The sequence below is a fragment of the Zootoca vivipara genome, chromosome 5, assembly GCF_963506605.1.
Source record: "Zootoca vivipara chromosome 5, rZooViv1.1, whole genome shotgun sequence".
Taxonomy (NCBI): Eukaryota; Metazoa; Chordata; class Lepidosauria; order Squamata; family Lacertidae; genus Zootoca; species Zootoca vivipara.
The window spans coordinates 6,163,767-6,180,050 of NC_083280.1; the positions used below are offsets into that span (position 1 = coordinate 6,163,767).

Genomic DNA, 16,284 nt, shown 5'->3' on the forward strand with positions numbered 1-16,284 from the left:
TGGAGCAAGCTTGTTTCCCCCTGCTCTGGAGGGTAGGATCTGTACCAATGGATTCAAGTTACAAGAAAGGAGTTTCTGACTAAACATCAGGGAGAACTTTCTGACAGTAAGAGCTGTATGGCAGTGGAATGGACTCCTTTGGGAGGTGGCGGACTCTCCTTCACTGGAAGTTTTAAAGGAGAGGCCATCTGTCATGGATCCTTGAGTTGCAATTCTTGCATTACAGGAGGTTGGTCTGGATGACCCTTGGGGATCCTTCCAACTTTGCAATTCTATGATTCTGTGACTCATTGGAAGTTGTAATAGATGCCCATCTTTGTTCAGCTAAGATATAAGGGGACCACCATATTACATCAAATTCGATTTTCTTAGCTGTTCCTGAAACCACACAATTTTGGGTGCCCCTTCTTTCCAATAACACCACATCCCGCATCTTATCTAGCCAACCTTTCATCCAGCAGTCTTCCAGTGAACTGCTCTCCTCAAGTGTGCTGCTGCCGGCAGTAGAGACACAAGGTCACATTGGTTTAGCTGTGAGTCAGCATAAGGTGGGATCATTCGAAGTCATAATGCTGAGTTGGGTGGGATGACTTAACCCATGGTGGCTGAGATTTTAGCAAATTATGCACCCCCAAAGTCCTTAATGTCCCCATTCTTCTACCAGAAATAGCAAACACACTTTGCTTGTGTCTGGGCAGCCTACCAGTAAGTTTTTTTAATGCAGATTTATGATGCAGCATAAGGCTTTTTAATGCTGTAAACTGCCCTGCGATTGTCAGTGTGGTATATACAGGTGAAACTCGGAAAATTAGCGTATCGTTGAAAAGTGCATTTATTTCAGTAATGCAGCTTTTTTTTTTTTACAAATGCTTTCTTTTGGAAATTCCACAGTAATAAAACAAATAGTTACAATAATAAACATCGCTATTACATTCCATTTATAATTGACCCACCTAACGACAAATAATTACAATTACAACAAATAAAGGCTTGACATATCTTGCTTTGCATGTCATGCATCTATCTCATATATTGGTTTCACCTTTTAAGTTGCATTACTGAAATAAATGCACTTTTCTACGATATTCTAATTTTCCGAGTTTCACCTGTACATTTCATTAATAATAATTTATCCTGGGAACTGCCCTGAGACTTGTGGTTATAGGGTGGTATGCAAATTTAATAAACACACAAACAAGCAAGCACTTCCTATTTCTTCTTTGACTGTAACACAGAACATGCCTTTCATTCTGAATGAGTGCCAGACGAAAGTACAGTAGCTTCTTAACATAGGCACAAATTGTAATCTGAGGCTGCATTTTAAATTTTAATCCTGTATTTTAATCTGTATTTTAATTAATTGCTTTTTTATGTTTTATTGTAATTTTATTGGTGTGAGCTGCCCTGAGGCCGGTTTTGACTGGGGAGGGCGGGGTATAAATAAAAAAATTATTATTATTATTATTATTATTATTATTATTACCTTACTCTTAATATATTTTCAAATAGTTTCTTATAACATACCGTGCCATTTTTCCTTATTTATTAATATTTAATTTACACAAGGGTCATTCAAACGCTGCCATATTGTTATTATATTTTTGTAGGTATTTCTTGAACATATTCCATTTTTTAGTAAATGATTGTTTTGTATTTCCCCTTAACCTATTTGTCAATTGAGCCATTTCTGCCTCTGCGTAGTCTAGTAACTTATTCTCCCATTCCCTTATTTGGTACTTTCCCCCCTTTCCAATTCAATGCAATTGGAGTGCCTGGCGTGCTCCGGTCCATGGGGTCACGAAGAGTCGGACGCGACTAAATGACTAAACAACAAAGTAACCGGGCAGCGGCTGTCGCCTATACAAAGATTTCTTTTACATATCTCTCGTTCAATTTTTCAGTAACCAGCTTTAAGTTCTTGTAAGAATTTAATGCTGTTTCATGACAGAGTGTGCAAGAGATTTGTTTTTTAACTTTCCAACTAGATTTCTCAACAAGCATATAAATACCTGTATGTGCATTATTGGTCTAATGGTTGTGGCTGTGGTTGTGAAACCTCCCACAGATGCGATTTTCAGTGTCTGCGTCTGTGCAGACACGATTTCTGGCGCCGCAGAAGCGAGTCCCTGCTCAGCGCTGCGCCAGTTTAGCGCAGTGTGCAGGGACTCGCCACGTGGGCTGCTCGGTTCAGGGGCAGCTCGGGGGCCATTTAAACAACCCTGTGGGCCGCTTGTGGCCCATGGGCTGCAGGTTACCGACCCCTGGTCTAAGGTGAACCAGCAGTAAATCACATCATTATTAGGCTAATTGGATTCTTTACTTTTTTTGACTGTACAGCTGTAGCCAGCAATTTGGAATTTTTATTTATTTGTTCAAAAAATTCTGTTTTCAAGAAAATCAAATCTCTCTGCACTTTTTCCATATCTTTATTTTCTAACTCCTTCCTTTTGTAATTGTGCATAACTTCTATTATACTTATCATTGATTTTCCAATGTCCTAGTTTCTTCCTCTAACTTTTTCATCACTTGTTGTTGTTGTTTTTTCCAATTTACTGGATTCCCTTATACAGTACCAATTCCCCTCATCACCACTTTCATTGTATCCCATATTATTGCATGAGTACTTTGCCCCTTCTCATCAATCGCCCATATGTCAAATAATTCATTTCCTATCTGTCAGAGGTTCTTGCGGCTACTCTTGAGTAACGATGCTCCACATCTGCTTGTCTTTAAGATGTTTTTATTGTGCATTCTATTTACAGTGCAAAGTGACTGGAAAGCATGTCTGCTTAGTCTGAGTCAGAACCTCGCAATGGCTTCTTTCAGTTTCGCACCCAACATAACAGCTTGGGAACTCCAAAGCGCCTCCCCCTTGTCCTACGGGGTGCCGTACGCCTCAATTCAGGCGTCGGGATGTAGGGCCGTCCCTCTGACTGCTCTCCCGTCATTTCCTCCCCAGCTGCCTCCCTCTCTGCTCGGTGTGGAGGCTTTTGGACGCTGCTAGAGCCTTGTCTCTCCCCCTCTGCTTCCTGACTCCTGTAATCTGATCTGCTACTGGACTTACTGCCCTGAGAGGAACTCGACCTGATGAGGGGGGGCTGTTCCCTATAAGCCTTCCCCCTTACACTATCTTATTTACTGTTTGACTAATATTGAAGATCCTCATATCTAACCTCCATCTTCTGGCTTCCTTATAATCTTTATTTTTAATACCATATTAACCAATGTGTGGTCAGTTACGTTTACAGTATTATTCCAATTTCCGTATTTGTTGTTTTAGATATTAAGTTTTTTGAAATGAAGATATAATCTACCCTTGAATTGGTCTTCTGCATTGGTGAGAAGAAGAAAGATTTCTTCTCTCCTCCCCTCGTCACTCTCCATACATGTTTCATATATTTCCTTTCCATAATTTTGGCTAATCGTCTAGTCTTTCATCTGACGTAGGATTTGATTTAGTGGCTCATTTATCAAATAATCTCCTGCCACAATCATATAGCTCTTTTGAATATCCTCCATTTCCTTAAACACTTTATCAAAAAAATCCATCTGACTTTCATAAGACCATAAAAATAAATCATAGTGTATTTTTCCCTGTTATTGGTCTCTGGATTATAATGTATATTCCCTCAGAATCTTTCTTCATCTTTAATAAGCTAAATCTGCATCTCTTTGAAATTATGCAGTCATACTTTGTGTTGCCTCCACTTCAGGTTACGTCTTTTCAAGTTGCGTCATGTAGCAACCCTGGTTACCTCCGGGTTTTGCCGCTCGCACATGCGCAGAAGGGTTAAATCGTGCCGCGTGTGTGCACAGATGCGGCGCTTTTGGATGCGAACGCTTCGAGTTGCGGACGTGCCTCTGAGATGGATTACATCCGCAACTCGAGGTTCCACTGTAGTTGCTTCGCCTCTTGATTTTGACGTACCATATGCTTTCTCATAATTATTTATACCTCTCAGTTTGAGTTCATTAACCCCCTCTTTCGTCTGATGCTCTGATGCGTTTCCTGTAAAAGTATTATATCTGCTTTGTCTTTATTCAGTAATGTTTCTGTCCGCCTCCTTTTCATCATCAACCCTTGTACCTGTTTCTGGAATCTTCCGGCAGCGACTTAGTATGCAATCTGGCACTTAAAGCCTTGACCTGAAACACCTTTGAGGTTTGGCAATTGTCACTATTGACAAATATATAAATGGTAGAGGCAAAGCTGTGACTGACGCCTTCTGTGGGAAGAATGCAACCCATCCTGCCTCAGACATCCGAGAGCAGAGCTGAGGCTTAAAACTTAAAGTGGCAATGGAGATCAGCAGCTGTCTTGCAGCTCTGCTGGCGTCTCTCCTGATTCTGCAGTTCTTGAAGCTGCAGTGGGCACGGCGCCACTTCCCACCTGGACCACTTCCGCTACCTCTCCTGGGGACCCTGTGGTGCTTTGGCTCTGGATGGCATCAAGACACCCTCTCCAAGGTATCCTTTTCGCATATTAAGGGTTGTTTTCTAATACGATGGTCCTGAATGGGGTAACTGTGCCCCTGAAGGACCAGGTGCGCAGCCTGGGAGTCATTTTGGACAGCTGCCCATGGAGGCGTAGGTTAATTCTGTATCCAGGGCAGCTATTTATCAGCTCCATCTGGTACGCAGGCTGAGACCCTACCTGCCCACGGACTGTCTCGCCAGAGTAGTCCATGCTCTAGTTATCTCCCGCTTGGACTACTGCAATGCGCTCTACATGGGGCTACCTTTGAAGGTGACTCGGAAACTGCAATTAATCCAGAATGCGGCAGCTAGACTGGGAGTGGCCGTCGGGACCACATAACACCGGTCCCGAGAGATCTACAATGGCTCCCAGTACGTTTCCGAGCACAATTCAAAGTGTTGGTACTGACCTTTAAAGCCCTAAACGGCCTCGGTCCTGTATACCTGAAGGAGCGTCTCCACCCCCATCGTTCAGCCCGGACACTGAGATCCAGCACCGAGGGCCTTCTGGCGGTTCCCTCGTTGCGAGAAGTTACAGGGAACCAGACACAGTGGCACCCGCCCTGTGGAACACCCTCCCAGCAGATGTCAAGGCAATAAGCAACTATTTAACTTTTAAAAGACAACTGAAGGCGGCCCTGTTTATGGAAGTTTTTAATGTTTGATGCTGTATTGTTTTTAATATTCAGTTGGAAGCCGCCCAGAGTGGCTGGGGAAACCCAGCCAGATGGGCAGGGTATAAATAATAAATATTATTATTATTATTATTATTATTATTATTATTATTATTATTATTACAACAGCAGGGCTTCCCAGCATCTGCTCTACTGGAGAATGTGGGATTCCTCGGGTCACAGAGGTAGGGCCTCTATTTGTCGCTCCAGACACCGACCCAGTTTCCTGAAGGCTACTGGGGGCATGTGAGGTGGGGTCCTTCACCACACCTGAAGGCCACAGGCTGACTTATGGGCCACAAGGCAAACTCCTTAATGCTGTGCCTTCCAAGTAAGCCACATCCCGCATAATCAATCACAAGACGCACATCATTTAAATGACAGTGTCCATCACCTTGTTGCTTTGACTGCACCTTTTTCTCAAATCACACCAGTCACGGACTTTTCTAAAGTGTGGGGTTAGTTGGGTCATGTTGCAGAGAAGGTGTTCAGCTGTGCACAACTGGAAGGGACTCATTGTAGGTGGTTGGCTATGTTGATTTGAACCCAATGGCTTGCACTAATTATGCTCGTACATTGTATCTGATGAAGTGTGCATGCACACAAAAGCTCATACCAAAATAAAAATTTAGTTGGTCTTTAAGGTGCTACTGAAGGAATTTTTTTCACGGCTACCTACCTGTAACTATGCTCGTACAGTTATGCTTTTTAATTTTCTTGTTTAAAATACTGAACTTTGCACATAGTGTAGAAAACAATAAAACAAAACAGGGGAGAAATGATGAATCACATTTCGGTGGGCAGCACATATACATAATATAGACAACTAGTGTCCGCTGTGCTATTTTTCTACATAAAAGAAGTGCCAGAACTCACCACGAACGCCCTCCCTTGTTCTCATATATGCCTTTTTTAAATTTTAAAACGACACAGCTGTCCAAGGTTTACGGGAAGGTCTTCACCATCTGGGTTGGGCACAAGCCGATGATTGTCGTGAATGGCTTTCGTTCAGTGAGGCAAGCGCTCAGCAACTACTCGGAAGAGACCTCGTGCCGTGTAGTAACTTCCTTTGTCAAAGACACAATGAAAGGAAAGGGTAAGTGTAACCCATGAAATCATTCCCACTGCCCCCACCCCAATAAAAAAGCACTATTCAGAACAGTGCATTCCACAACCCAATAAGAAAGATATTAACCCAGTAAAATTCAATTAGAACTATTTAGTTTAATTAATTCAATGAAAGTGATCCGGTAGTGCCAGCTTACGCCTCCAGTGCACGGCTGCCACCCACTAGCCTCTTAGTGTTCCAGCTTTGGGAACTACTGGTCTAAGAAATTATTATTCTTATATTATGTTCTGGGTCAAGCCCCCACCCAGGAAACCTGGGGCCCCCATTTGGATATCTGGGTAGCAGCCTTCCCATGATACACAGCTCCCTGTGGAACGTCCATCCATCAGATGTCAAGGAGACAAAGAACTGCACAACTTTTAGAGGGCATCCATCTGAAGGCAGCCTGTATCAGGAAGATTTTTTTAATGTTTGACATTTTGTTACATTTTTATACATGCTGGAAGCTGTCCAGAGGGGCTGGGGAAACCCAGCCAGTTGAGAGGGGTACTACTACTACTAATAATAATAATAATAAAGGTAAAGGGACCCCTGACCATTAGGTCCAGTCGTGACCGACTCTGGGGTTGCGCGCTCATCTCGCATTATTGGCCGGGGGAGCCGGCGTATAGCTTCCAGGTCATGTGGCCAGCATGACAAAGCTGCTTCTGGCAAACCAGAGCAGCACATGGAAACGCCGTTTACCTTCCCGCTGTAGCGGTTCCTATTTATCTACACCCTGTCACAGGGATTCGAACCGCCGACCTTCTGATCAGCAAGCCCTAGGCTCAGTGGTTTAACCACAGCGCCACCTGGGTCCCATTACTACTACTAATAATAATTCCTAAAGAAAGTATGTGCAAGTAATAGTGTTCATTCAATAGCAATGGTGGGTCCACTTACAATATACTACATGAGAATCAGAAACTTTATTGTTAACTTTTGTTTTGCTTTGTATTTACATGCTTAAACCTTGATTATTATTTTTTAATTGAATTCATTCTGTGTTTGTTAAATTGTTGGCTTTTGTCATTTTTGAATTTAATGACATGCTCTGTATTTCGTATATTTGTATTTCGATGTTTTGAATGTTTGCTGCAAGCCACTTTTGACACAGCTCGTTGCAGAAAACTGGCATATTAGGAAACTTACAGAGAGCAGTGCTGGCATCTCGAGAGACAATGGAGGAGTGAGCCTTGTGGGTGAGGTCAAGCTGTTGGAAGGTGGCAGCGCCTGCTGTGGCTGTAGAGACCAATGTGGGAGAGACATGTTTTGTTGCAGCTGGGGCAGATGAAGGTGACGGGTTGTGCCGCTGCAGACACAATGTCTCACCTTCTCCAAATATCCACCTATTCCAAATGAAGTTTGTGCCCTTATCCCTTACTCACAGTCAGTTCAGGGGTGCAACCAACGAGCAGGATTCTCGTAGACTTAGAATTTCAGAGCTGGGAATGCGTTGCAAGAGAGAACTCCAGCAGGTGGCAGCAGAGAGCTGCGGATGGTACATTGGAATACACACAGCAGTATGCTGGCCATGTTTTAGATTTATACAGATGACTGGCTTACAAAACTCATTTTTGAACACTAATATCTTGCTGCCCTTAGGTATCCTATTTTCAAGTGGCCACAGCTGGAAGGAGCAGCGGCGTTTTGGGATCTTGGTGCTCCGATCGCTGGGCCTTGGAAGAAGAAGCATGGAGTTCTGTGTGCAAGAGGAGGCTGGCCACATGGTGGAGTTCTTTGCAAGCAAGAGAGGTCAGGAATATCATTGATTCTAAGGCACTTTTCCTAACACCAGGAATGAACCAGGTCAGCCACCACCAAGCAGGTGCCCTCCAGATGTTTTGGACTGCGATGCCCACCAGTCATAGAATCATAGACTTGTAAGGGATCTCAAGGGTCATCTAGTCCAGCCCCCCTGCAATGCAGGAATCACAGCTACGGAAAGAATCCTTTACATATGGCCATCTGTCATGGACTGGTGGGATGCAGAGGACTGAGAGGAGGCACCAGCTGGGGAACCCCCAAGGGAAGAGGGCTCAGAGCCCAGGGAGTGGTGATAGGATGGTGATGAGTGGTCAGATTGGGAAGAGGAGGTGTTGGAAGCTGAAGAGGCAACAGGGTTTAGTGATCAAGAAGAGGCTGAGGCAGAGAGCAATCCAGAACCAGAGGCAGAAGCAGAGGCTGGCGAGGAGGGAGGGAAGTAATAGTACCACTGTATTCCGCTCTGGTCAGACCTCACCTGGAATACTCTGTCCAGTTCCTGGGCACCACTGTTCAAGAAGGATATTGACAAGCTGGGACGTGTCCAGAGGAGGGCAACCAAAATGGTCAAAGGCCTGGAAATGATGCCTTATGAGGAACGGCTTAGGGAGCTGGGTATGTTTAGCCTGGAGAAGATTAAGAGGTGATATGATAGCCATGTTCAAATATGGAGGAGGGAGAAAGGTTGTTTTCTGCTGCTCCAGAGAAGCGGACACGGAGCAATGGATTCAAGCTACAAGAAAGAAGATTCGACTCAAACATTAGGAAGAACTTCCTGACAGTAAGAGCTGTTCGACAGTGGAATTTGCTGCCAAGGAAGTCTTTAAGCGGAGGACTTTTAGTCCTTGAAACTACCTCATATCGGCAAATCTACCAGGATGAGTTGCTGTGCTAGGCCTGGCCCATAGCTGTCAAGTTTTCCCTTTTCTCGCGAGGAAGCCTATTCAGCATAAGGGAATTTCCCTTTAAAAAAAAGGGAGAACTTGACAGCTATGGCCTGGCCTCCTGAGCTGTCTGGTTTCTTTGAGTAAAGAGTTAATAAAGAGCTGAAGCCGTGTGAGTTATTGCTGACTCTAGCAGCATCCAACCACTGAGTAAAAACCTCTGGTGAAGGAGAGTCTACCAGCTTCCCTGGGAGTCTGCTCCACTGCCAAACAGCTCTTTTCTAGACTGACATGGGCTGGTGGGTATTGCTGTACTAAACATCTGGAGGGAACCAGGTTGACAGGGGAATGTGAACAGGGGAATGCTGGATCAGAATAAAGGCCCAGTAGTGGCTGCATGGAGAAGCAAACCATCAGGTCACAGGGGGTGTGCAGCCTGTTTCTATCTGCTGCGTGTCCACCTGGTGCCATAATGATGTCAGGTGATTGGCAGGTGGGTTGCCCTGCCCTCTTGTCAAAGTTGGCCCCTTGGGGTAGATTCCTTGCTCCCTGGCCTAAAGGAGCAGTATGGTTAAAAGAAGAGCAAAACACACTAGTTGTTCTTAGAAGGGAGCAGGAGCTGAACGATTAGGCAGATAAACTGTATATGACCTTCCCAACACACATTCAACACTGCTCAGAGTGTTTATTGTGACAGAGGACACCTGTATTTTTCTAGGCGAATGTGTAGACCCTAGAATCCCCCTCTTCCATGCCTTCTGTAGTGTGATCTCCCGCGTAATTTTTGGACACCCTTTCGACATTGAAGACAAAGTGTATCAGAAGCTGATAGAATGCATTGAGTACGAAGCACATTTTTTCCTCTCCACATTTCATTTGGTGAGCGACTTTGCTATTTTGCTATATTATTGCAAGACAAAATGTCATCATCCTGCAGGTTGCACAGCAGCTGACAAGCTGTGAGGGGGTGGGGGTTAGGATGATGCAGGTAAGTGGGGTTGGTGAGCAATGCAAGTTGGTTGGGAGCATCCCCTAGTGTGTATTTATACCCCCATCGTTCAGCCTGGACACTGCGGTCCAGCTCTGAGGGCCTTCTGGCGGTTCTCACACTGCAAGATGTGAGGTTACAGGGAACCAGGCAGGGGGCCTTCTCGGTGGTGGTGCCTGCCCTGCGGAACGCCCTCCCATCAGATGTCAAGGAAATAAGCAACTATCTGACTTTTAGAAGACATCTGAAAGCAGCCCTGTTTTGGGAAGTTTTTTATGTTTTATGTTTTATTCTGTTTTTAATCTGTTGGGAGCTGCCCAGAAGTGGCTGGGGGAACCCAGACAGATGGACGGGGTATTTGTATATGCATATGTGTATATGCATATGTATATATATGCATATATATGGCAGCTCCTGCGAACCTAGCAGTTCGAAAGCACATCAAAGTGCAAGTAGATAAATAGGTACCGCTACAGCGGGAAGGTAAACGGTGTTTCTGTGTGCTGCTCTGGTTTGCCAGAAGCAGCTTTGTCATGCTGGCCACATGACCTGGAAGCTGTACGCCGGCTCCCTCGGCCAATAACGCGAGATGAGCGCCATAACCCCAGAATCGGTCACGACTGGACCTAATGGTCAGGGGTCCCTTTACCTTTACCTATGTGTGTGTGTACACACACCACACACACAATCCTACCAGCTTTGCAAGGTACTTTCATGCCACCTCTTTCCTGGCCTGATCCTTCTTCCATTTGAGGGAGGTACCAGCCACCAGGGAGAATGTGCTGGTGAAAAGTTGATTCCATTTGTGAAAGCTTGATGGGACACCTCAGGCCTACTTAGTGTCAGCAATCCAATGAAGAGACATAAGCAGTGGGACACCTGAGCCAATGTGGTACAGTGGTTAGAGTGTCAGACTACGACCGGGGAGACCTGGGTTCAAATCCTCACTTGGCCATGGAGCTTGTTGGGTGACCATGGGCCAGTTGCTACCTCTCAGCCTAACCTACCTCACAGGGCTATTGTAGGGATTAAATGAGGAGAACCATGTCCACTGCCTTGAGCTCCTTGAAGAAAAAGGTGCCCATTGAGGCATCTGGTTGGCCACTGTGAGAACAGGATGCTTGACTAGACGGGCCATAGGCCTGATCAAGATTCAGGACTCTCCTTACGTTCTCTCTCTCCCACCCCCACCCCTCCAGTTGTATGAACTGTTTCCGTGGCTGATGCGCCGCCTCCCAGGACCCCACCAGAAGGCTTTCTCATGCCTGGAGCATATCCATTCATTTGGAAGGAGTGAGATCAGAAGGCACAAGGAGAAGAGGGAAACAGACGAACCACGGGATTTCATTGACTTCTATCTGGATGAAATAAATAAAGTAAGTGGCTGTTGGAATGGGGACAATTTGCTCTTCAAGGGAAGAGGTCTCTAGGGCCCCGAATGAACACCATTCTCTCTAGGTTGATTGGCTCTGTCCAAAGCGTGGATGTATGAGTCTTCTACCAGTTTTGGTTTTCTCTTCTTCTTTCTTAGCCTCAAGTCCTGTTTCCCATGTTTCTGCATCAGCTTGTGGGTTTATTTCTTTCCTAAGATTTATATACTGCTTGATAGTTTAAAAAAATAGAAAACCCGCAGAAAACTCAAAGCAGTTTACAAAAGAAATAAAAATGAATTTGTCTAGTGTTGGACTAGTCCCTGGGCGACCAGGGTTCGAATCCCCACTCAGCTCACCGAGTGACCCTGGTCCAGCCACTGCCCCTCACAGCCTAGCCTACTTGACAGGGGTGTTGTGGGGATTAAATGGGGATGGGGGAGAACCATGTACACCACACCCCTTGAGCTGCTTGGAGAACAAAGATGGGATATCCGTGCAATAAATAAATTAATTCATTGTCGACAACAGAAGAAGGATGACCCCGAATCGACCTTTGATGAAGCCAACTTGGTTCATGTCATTTACGACCTCTTCACAGCCGGGATAGATACTGGGTCTTCCACTTTGTCCTGGGCTCTGCTCTTCATGGTGATTCATCCAGACGTCCAAGGTGAGAGTCGGGGTATCAGTACTCTTGAAAAGGGAGTTTGTGCAGCAGCTGGGCACCAGAAAAGGGGCAGAGGGCCGTGGCCCAAATCAAGTACAGTTTTGTAAGGTGGTGTGTGAGAGAGAAAACCCACCTATTCATTGTTGGTTTGAAAAGTTCCTAAGCATTTCTGTACACCCACATCAACATGTAACAGCAAGGGCAACTCATTGTATCTTCAGGTATAAAGTCCTGTCCTGATGGCAACATCGGTTTTCATGTCTTTCTGCCCCCATGATTTGGAACTCAATATGGTGTCCATGGTCCTGGCCGGGGAGGGTGGGATATAAATAAAATTTATCATCATCATCATCATCATCATCATCATCATCAAAATGTGTATATATGGAGAAATATACACAGTTTCTCTCTTTTTCCCAGTCTTCAGGTTTCTTTATTTCTGCACCAGTTTGCAATTTCCACTCCCTGCCCCACGCTGCTAGTCCTCATGAAAATCTGTCAGCATTTTAAGTGCATATTTCTTTCCCCAAAACCACATTTTCATATGCAGTGTTTGCCTAATATAGATACTTTTGCAATCTCTAAATAATATAAAGCATTTCTCCCCTGTTATTTTAACTACGCCAGGCACACCTTTCCCTAATACACATATTTCTGTACACATTTTCTGTTGGGGAATTGCATGACATTCAGGGCTGGTGCTCAGCGGCCATTTCTGATATTTTGAATCACTCTGAGCTTGTGTTGGAATGCATTAATTGTTTGATGAATTTGGTGTTTTTTGCCTTATTTATACGCTGTTGTGTTTTTTATATTATTATAGAGATTGTAATGTTTGCTAAATTTTGATGCCATTGTCAGTTGTGAGCCACTTTGCACTCAATACTGTTGTTGCAAATGTGGGATACAAATCATAGAATGATAGCATTGTAGAGATGGGAGGGACCCAAAGGGTCTCTCGTCCAACCCACTGTGATGCAGGAATCACTTTTATTATTAAATTAGGTCAAATCAAATGATTTGGAGAAGTGCACGTTTTGAAGAGTAGCTGTGTTTTGGTACTTGTATTGTTTTGAGAGGCGCAAAATGGGAATTTTAATGCAAATCAAGCAATATTTTATCTCCACCCATATCCTTAGGGATTCATTTCCACCTCAATTACAAATGTCTTTATGGACTAAGGGTGCTGTAGGGTTTCTAGAGTTGCGCAGTCCTCATCGTAAGATTGCTTTGGTTCTAAACGTGAACATGATTCCACAGAGAAAGTTCAGGCCGAGATTGATGCTGCCGTGACCCGTTCCCAACGCATCTCCTATGAGGATCGGATGAACCTGCCCTACACCAATGCTGTCATTCATGAAATCCAGCGCTACAAATATGTACTCTTGGTTGGAAATTTCAGGCAATGTGCAAAGGATACAACTATGTTTGGTTTTCCCATTAAAAAGGTACAGAACTCCCCCCCCACACACACAACGAAATTTAAATTTAGTGCACATCCTGCCAGTAGCCTAGAAATCAGTTCTGGCCCCTCTCAGGTGGGAGCCATCGCCATTGTAAGAGAACAAGAGAGGTATTCGTGGTGAGTTCCTTCACCTCTTTTTCTAGAAAAATAGCACTGAGTACAATGACAACAAAGCCCACTTAAAATACCAATTAAAGGCATACAAAACAATCATAATGAAGGAAATGGTGCAGTTGTCTGGCTTACTGCATTTCCTATAATGTTTTCCTGAGCTGGGCTCAGAGAAGAATTTCAGGAGTCACAGATGCCCATATTAAATGAGAGCTGGATTCTTCACTGGCTTGGATCAAAATCTGAGCCTTGGGAGAATTACAGGATTCCTTCCATGTATGTCTACCAGAGATCTCCTCCCTTTCTATTTATTTGGCAACTCAAGGCACCAAAAGCAGCATTATACAGCGGTCTGAAGGCCAGGTTAAAACTCAGGCAGTTTGTGTCTCTCTTTGCAGGATACTGTAATTATTCCTGATATAGCCTCTGCTCTATATGACCCTGAAGAGTGGGAGACGCCTCACCAGTTCAACCCAAACCACTTCCTGGATAAAGAAGGGAACTTCTTCGTCAGAGATGCTTTCATTCCATTTTCAATAGGTAAATGTGACTTGCCATTCAGTGCAGAGTGTATTGGAATGGCTGGTTCCAGAGCAGAGTTCCCCAACCTTGGGTTTCCAGCTGTTTTTGGACTACAGTTCCCACCATCATCCCTGGCCACTGGGTCCTGCTAGGTGGAGGTGATGGGAGTTGTAGTCCAAAGACAGCTGGGGACCCAAGGTTGGGAAACACCGGGCTAGAGCAAGGAAGAGTAGACCACATTTCCTTTTGGGCAAGATGCAAATGTGGGCAGGGCAGTGAATACAGATGTGGCCTTGTGGCAGGTTTCTATGCACACGTCCTCTGTATCCCCAAATCCAGGCAAAAACACCCAAGAAGGGTATAAAGGAGGGCTGTTGAATGGTGTGACTCAGGAGGGCATGGGATCTGGGGGGGAGCTCCAAGGGCCAGGTAGAGAGGTCTTAAGGGCCACATACCTTAGTCCTGAGGTATCCCAATCCCTGGACTAGAGATGTCAACACAGCATGGGCGAAATCTCTTGGAAAACCTTGTGTTCTTGGTCACCCTAAGCTGTCCAGTTATCACAGTGGGTAATATCTCCTTCCTTAGGGAAGCGTTTCTGTCTCGGGGAGAATCTGGCAAGGATGGAGATTTTCCTCTTCTTCACTAACCTGCTGCAAGCGTTCACGTTACGGCTGCCTGATGGCGTGCGGGAGCTCAACACAAACGGTGTGAGAGGAAGGTTAGCTGTGCAACCGTATCCTTACACAATCTGCGCTGTTCCTCGCAAGGCTACAGCTTGGAAGAGGGAACCAGAGGCTAGCCAGAGAGCTTAGAAGCAGACGCCACCAAACCAAGCTACTTCCCCATGAATCCTGATGGAGAATGCTTAACTGCGTTGGTTAAGAAATCTGATGTTGCTGAACAGGAACTCCTCTGTGGAAACCCAATTTGTGGGTACATGGCTTTCTAACCAAACTCAACAGCGATCTTCTAGATGTGAATGTCTTCCGGCTGCTAATTTATTTGCAATAGGATTCAGCACTCGTTTTCAACTCCTCATGCATATCAATTTTCTGGCTCAAACTTCATCGTTCATGGGCTAGTTCATTGGCGAACCACCCTCTCAGCCTGAGCCCCTGTCTGTATTGTAGTAACAGGATTGCTTCCTTGCTAGTGTAGGTGCCTTGCCAGTGTCCTGTTCACCTAACTGCCTGCTTTAACCGGATTTTCACCTTGGGGCCATGAGTTTCATTTAACATCCTAGAGCAGCAATAGCCAAAAAGGGTAGCAAAAAAACCAGTTACATCTTATCAATCACTGTGAAACTACTTCATCAGGGGAGCCCCTCTTCACGGTCCCTATGCAGGATGAAGGATGTGGTATGGGGATCAGGAAGGGAGGGGCCTTTTCAGTGGTGGCTCCTCCAATTTGGAATTCCCTTCCTATGGAGGTGGGTTTATGGGTTTGAGCAGCTGGTTAAGACTCGCCTTTTTTCAGTGGGCATTAGGAGGAGAAAAGACGTGGTTGCAGAAATCAGCTAGTTGCTGCTGCTGCTGCTGCTGCTTTTAATAAATCACTGTTTTGTAGGTTGTTATACCTCAGTGTGTACTTCAGGGACTTATTATATGTTATAGTTATTTTATGCATTCTTTTCTCCATGTTTGATTTTTATAAACCACCCTTTGTACAAGCCCCAGGGTGGTTCGGAACAATCACCCAACTGGATAAATGAATGAAATGAAAGAAGTGGACTCACTAGCAGGGTTTGAGAAAACACTTACAATTCATAAAACAAGCAAAAAAAAATTTAAGATGTTTTTGTATATATTGTAATGTGTTATCGTTGCTATGGCCGTTGGCTAATGCGAATAAAGTTATTTATCTATCTTAAGATGTAATAATGGGAAAATAACAAAGGGTAAGAAGTAATGTGGAAAATATTATACAAAATTGATAAGATTATAACAATATTTAATTAAAAGATTATAAAATGAAAGTAGAAGAAAACTGGCAGGAGAAGTAATTTAAAGCCCTAAATGGCCTCGGCCCAGTATACCTGAAGGAGTGTCTCCACCCCCATCGTTCTGCCCGGACACTGAGGTCCAGCACCGAGGGCCTTCTGGTGGTTCCCTCGTTGCGAGAAGCCAAGTTGCAGGGAACTAGGCAGAGGGCCTTCTCGGTGGTGGCGCCCGCCCTGTGGAACGCCCTCCCATCAAATGTCAAGGAGGAAAACAATTACCAGACTTTTAGAAGACACCTGAAGGCAGCCC

The 16,284-nt window shown here is 44.7% G+C and overlaps 1 protein-coding gene across 1 annotated transcript; it reads left to right on the top strand.

Annotated features, from left to right (window-relative positions):
• Window positions 1–4,258: 4,258 nt before the first annotated feature.
• Window positions 4,259–15,905, top strand: LOC118093860 (cytochrome P450 2A3). The gene is made up of 9 exons (XM_035133633.2): window positions 4,259–4,467; window positions 6,084–6,246; window positions 7,864–8,013; window positions 9,625–9,785; window positions 11,094–11,270; window positions 11,796–11,937; window positions 13,195–13,382; window positions 13,909–14,050; window positions 14,621–15,905. The coding sequence occupies exons 1-9, from the start codon at window positions 4,300–4,302 to the stop codon at window positions 14,845–14,847; spliced, it is 1,518 nt and encodes a 505-aa protein (XP_034989524.1). The 5' UTR covers window positions 4,259–4,299; the 3' UTR covers window positions 14,848–15,905.
• The last annotated feature ends 379 nt before the right edge of the window (window positions 15,906–16,284 follow it).